We start from the raw sequence: 6,056 nt of genomic DNA on the forward strand, positions 1-6,056 counted from the left end.
CAGAAAAACTGAGTATTAATTAATAAATTTTTTAAATAAAATTTAATTGTATTTTAAAAAATGACTTGGAATTTTAAAGTTGTATTTAGTTTAAACATAGCTTCTTAATGTAAAAATACATTTTTATTTTTCTTAAAAAAATATTTTTGTTTAGTTATTTATTTTTCAATTTTAATTATATCTTTATTTTTTAAATTAAATAAATTGACAAATTCAAATCATAACATTTTAATTTTAATTGATATTTTGATCTCATATTTAGTATAAATTATATTGAGTTTAAATTAATTAGTGTTTGTTTCTAAATCATAATTTTAAATAATTTTAAATAATTAATTATTAACATAATTTTAAATTTTAAAATTAATCAAATTATGTTAAACTAAGTTTGTTAAGTTTGTTAAATATAATTTGCTAACCATACGAATTTTTACCATTAATATAAATACATATTAAAACTAATATCATAAATGTTTAAAAGAAACATATATTATATTAGGTGGAATCCATCTAATTTTGACCAAAATCATAAGAGGTTCACCTTAATTTTTATCCTTCCAAAAAAAATTTGAGTTTAGTATTTAATTTTGTTTTAATTTATTTTAAGAAAAATATTTTTTATTTATTTAAAAAATTTCCTGAACTTGTGGCATACATTTTACATATTTTAAAAATCCAATATCCAATTTCAATTCCATAAACAAATACATCCTAAATATTTACTTATTTACATTACCCTCATTCTTTTTTCCCACTCTTCACCATATTCTTTTATTTAAAACTTTGCAAAAGTGCTAAAATAACATAACAACCATAAGACTAATTTACTAATAATGTTCCAAAAACTTATAATTAGTGAGCTTATGGTGTCAGTGGTCCATATTTTAACAAGAGAAATATTAGGGACAATAAGTTTTATGATTTGTAACCATTAATTAGTTATTATTGAGATTTTTAATGGTATATGATTACTCACTTTTCTTTTGCTAGTTAAGTGCAGACCAAATTTTAATAAAAGTGTTGACCCTAAATTTTTTCTTTTAAAAATAAATAGCTAATAAAAATTACTATTTTGTATACTTACATATAGTGGTATTATTTAATCTACAATTATATTAGATATACACAAAAAATTAAACAGTAAAATAATTATTTATATAAAATATATATTAAAAAAAGGATAAATAACACAAATATTTATACATAAACATTATGACTGATTTTTCTGTTGGGTGTAACATTTTTGCTCAAATCTAATATGACGACTATTCACGGGAGAGAGGGAAGCCAATCCCATGTCTTTGGGTGGGAAATGCAACAAATAAAAGACTGCAAACAAATCCAATTCCCATGGGCAATGATGCTAGAATATCCTTCACTTCTTCCGAAGGGTTTGGAAAAAAACAACCCACAATGTTTTTATCAAACAGTGCAACCGCCACAAAAACCAAAATGGAAGAGAATGCATGGAAGAAATCAATGAACCTAAGTCTATACTTATATGCCTCTTCAACTGGGAGCTTGATAGACTCTCCATCCATAACCCATAACCCGTTTAGCGACGCCACGCCATATCGAACCTTCCCCCTTTCGTCCCGGAAACTATCCGTGAAGGACAACAGAAAACATGAAATGCTGCAACAGCTTAAGAGAGCCATGGTCATGAATTTGCTAGTTACGGTGTGGCATTCGCCTTGGTGTGTGAAAGCTGGTGCTAGCATTTGGAATATGAGCACGGTTCCTGTTGGAAGAAGATTTGCAAGATGTGCTGATCCTTTGAATGCTTTTCTCATGGTCTTTATTGTTGCTGTTTTTGATGGTTTTTGAGGTTGTGTTGGCGCATTTTCTAGTAAGGCTTGAGTATCCACACCCATATCCATGAATCTAAAAAGTTATATTCTGAACAAAACTTCGAATATGAGCTTTCGGCTTTAGAATTTAGGGTTTAGGTTGAGTTTTTTTTCCAAATTTGTATGCACTTGTTTTGTTTTTTGAATTGATATATATTTCATCTTTATATATAAAAAGCTAAAACAAAAATGTGTGTATGTTGCAAACAGAAAAAAAATTGAGTTCAATTTTGTTTTTGGGAGTTGAGGATAATATTGTATATATTTCATTTTACAAGCTATCTTTGGTATTAGAACTTAGAAGCTCGTTACCTCAACCAATTCGTTTAAACCGCATCAATTCTTTAATAACGATTATGGAAGTGAAAGTTATAAAGCTATTTATGGTAAAAAAAAATATGTTACATGCTCTGTGTAAATGAAAGAAAAAGGTTACATGTGGTAAACAAAAAATTAATATATTTGTACTTTATTAAGATACATTAAAAGTTATTCATTATTTATTTTATGTTAGGCAAGCTAAATTAGATTTTAAAAATGTTTAGAATGACATACTATTTCTAGTTGTCATTTTTTTCACATTATTAATGTAATTTCTACCTACAACTTTGAAGTATATATACCATATGAAATTATGAATCATCTTCAAGTATTTTTCTTTCTTGGTAGAGGTGGAAACAGAACATATCAAGCTTTTTTTTTTTAACGGATAAGACTTGACCTACACTCTTGTTTGTTATAGGCTATTTCATAAGTATTAAGATTAACTTATTGTTAAGTCTGGTGTGGTCTAAAACCTTAGAGTTCCTAAAATTTTAAAAAAATAAATAAAAAGTCTAAAAAAAGAACACTTCAATTTATAAGAAAGTTCTGCACAATAAATAATTAAAAGTGCCAAGAGAAAATATACAAGTAAATTTTTTTTAAAAAAAAATAGTAGTATATAGTTGTAGCTTTCCTTAAAAACATTGTGGGTTGTTTTTTTCCAATGGTCAAATATTAAAATTTTTGTAATTATAAATATCTAATAAACATAATTATAAACCAAGTTTTCATCCAAAACATAATTATAAATATTATCTCCAAAGAAAAATAAACATAATTATAAATATTGTCTCCAAAAAAATATAAGCATAATCCAAAACATTCAATTTTTATCTTCATACTCTTGTAAGTTGGGTTGGAGAAAGTTGAATTTTGGCTAAAAAATTGCAAAAATACCCTCTTGCCAAAAAAAACTAAGCCCGGCAGAGAAGCCCACCCCACAAAAATCCGCGGTTTAAGTGGTGCGAATTAGATGATTTTTTGTTCTTTGGTGGTCCCAATTTTTCAGTCCGTCCCGCCTTTTTTTGCGGGTTACGCGAGCCAGCCTGACGGATTTAGACCCATTTGCCACCTCTATATATATATATACATATTCAAAGCCGGTTATCCGAATATGATAAAAAAAAATACATTTATTTTGTAATATATAAATGGTTGAGAATTGATCTTAATATTCTTAAGAATAAATTAAAAATATGTTTCATCATTTTACATATTTTTGGAATAAGTTCTTAATTTTAAAAATGGTATTTACTAATTGTTATATTGCCTAAAAATTATTATCTAATTGTTAAAAAAATTAAATAATTAATTTTATATTTAAAAATATGAAAATTAAAAATATTTAAAATATTTAAAAATTATTATAAAAAATAAGTTAGACATCAAATGAAAGACATCATAGAATTAACCTTCTAAAATATTCCTAATATCGATAAAAAAGATAATTTTTTTATAATTAATATAATAATTAAATGATAGTTTAAAAATTTTGGATAATTTTGTCAATGAAAATCTATTATTTATGACTATAATTTTAGTTTATTTTTTTCTTAATAAATTTATCAATATTTTAAATATTTTTTAATAAAATGGTAGTTTAATATAAAAATGTAATAATGAAGATTTAAACTTGTATCTTTAATGATATTTAAATATTTGTTAACTAAACTAATTTTTTTAATATCATATATATTTTTTATTTTTTAACATCTTTGACTTTATTTGTTTATTATTTTTTTAAAATATCATACTATTTAACAATTTATGTTAGATCAAATCTGACGTTGATAACAAATCAAACTTAATATTTATTACACAACCTATAATAAATTACAAACTGGACTAATATGTGTGTGTTTCGCACACTGTTATGTAGTACCAAAATAAAAAATCGAATTTATTGCATTCTGTTTAGGGAAAGAGTAGTCCTAACTTCTAAGAAAAAACAATATTAGCTAGAATTGATACTATCATACAGAAATAGTATTTTTCTTATAGAAAATAAAATATTTTTTTTAAATATTTTTAAAATACAAAATTGATCTTTCAGAAATTTTAATTGTGAATTTTAATTAATATATATTTTAAATATTTTTATAATTAAAATTAATAATTAAATTCGTTAAAATATTGATAAAAATACTTAAAATTCATCTTAAAAAAAAAAAAAAAACCCTCCATGTATGTGCAGGGGCGAAGCTTGGTATATTATATGGGAGGCAGTGACCCTCCAAAAAAAATTGTTTACAAAAATAATAAAAAGTAAAAGAGTGGCCCCTTAAAAAAAACATATGGCCTTCCCTTTGAAAAATTGTTTTCGTGTCTGTAATGTTCATTCAAAATATGGGTGAAATAAAAAATAATTAAAAAGTAGTGTATTATTTAGATTATGAATAGACTATATCTTTAGTTAAAAAATAAGTCCTAATTCATATTAGAAATGAAGAATTTAAAAGGGCAGTAACAAGAACTCAACAAATCACTTCTTATATTTTTTTTTAATTAAAAAATAAAATATTACTCTATATTTTTATTATTATTACAACTTAAAAAATAGCAAGAAGTCTTTGATTTTCTATTATCATTTTTTATTCTTCTTTTTTTTAAGTTATTTCTTTTATTTTTTTTAATAATTTATATATTTATTTATTTATCTAATTTATAATATTATAATAATAATTTAGGTTTTTAAAAAAATTGAAGATGATAATTATGTAATTATAATGTTATCCTTGTATTTTTTAAAATTTGTTTTCATTATTAATTGTTTATGACATTGATATTATTAATTTGCAAAAAATAAAATAAATTGAGTTTAGTTAAGTTGCATAATGTTTATCTTATTATTTATGTAAATTCTCAATTATAGTAATTTAGTTGAACCATGAGTAAGATGAAAACAATAGACACTTTTTTTTAGAAAAACTAGCGAGAAGAGTGAAAATGTTTCTAATATTGTTACATCAACACCAACCTCTTCAATACTTGAGGTATCAAACATGAGTATTTTAACTCCTCAACAAGATAATTCAAAGTCAAAGTGCTAACGACTTAATCCTGAACAAATGAAAGTATGTCATTTGGTAAGAGATCCATGAATTCGACCAATGATTTGGAAGTTTAATTTCATCCAAGTAAAAAAGATGAAATTCGTCGAGCTTATCTTAAAGCTGGACCAAATCAACCAATACTTGATAATTATCCTTTCTCGAGCAATAATTATCCACGGCTTGCAATGTTTGAAAGTCTCAACACAGGATGGAAAAGCCCAAAATACTTTGTTGAACATGCTACAATTGCGAATCAGAAGGTGTTGAAAAATGGAGATTTCTCATGCATAACGTTCAGATCCAATGTATAATAGTAACTTGGTACATCTGATAGTGTCAGAATCGGGTAGGGAGAGACAAAACATAGCGCACCGCTGTCTCGGCCGGCGTCTTCGGTACAAACTCCTCTTCCTCATCATCTTTAGAAGAATCACTATCGTTGCTATCTGCAATGTACTCTTCATTGAAGTCTTCCTCACCCACCTCCATGTCTTCCACTGGACTGGCAACATGAATCGGTGGTGGTACGAGAGGTGGGTCATCCTGCACAAATGTCGAATGTACAGAACCACCACCACCAACATCACCAACCTTGGTGGAAAGCTTCATCACTTGTTCCGCGATGATTCTCCCATAGATGTCGAACATCAGTCGCACATGCTCGTTGCCATGAACCCGAAATAGTCGAAATCAGAAAATTCTATTACCCAATGGTACTAGCAACCTATACCCCATCCTTTCGAACTCTCTTCTCCATGTGCCACCAAGTTGCTCAATATCAAACTTTTCAACTCGGACAACGAACTTACGCGCCGAGTGCGCAATAGTA

At 26.2% G+C, this 6,056-nt stretch overlaps 1 protein-coding gene across 1 annotated transcript; it reads right to left on the reverse strand.

Moving 5' to 3' along the window:
* Positions 1-1,265: 1,265 nt before the first annotated feature.
* On the reverse strand, positions 1,266-1,880 carry LOC130965733 (protein DMP7). The gene has a single exon (XM_057890495.1). It carries the CDS (start codon positions 1,878-1,880, stop codon positions 1,266-1,268), a length of 615 nt encoding a protein of 204 aa, XP_057746478.1.
* Between the last annotated feature and the right edge of the window lie 4,176 nt (positions 1,881-6,056).

The sequence above is a fragment of the Arachis stenosperma genome, chromosome 3 (assembly GCF_014773155.1).
Source record: "Arachis stenosperma cultivar V10309 chromosome 3, arast.V10309.gnm1.PFL2, whole genome shotgun sequence".
In the NCBI taxonomy this organism is placed as follows: Eukaryota; Viridiplantae; Streptophyta; class Magnoliopsida; order Fabales; family Fabaceae; genus Arachis; species Arachis stenosperma.

What these genes read in the sequence shown, in the direction of transcription:
- LOC130965733 (XM_057890495.1), bottom strand. Translation starts at nt 1,880, where the DNA reads ATGGATATGGGTGTGGATACTCAAGCCTTACTAGAAAATGCGCCAACA.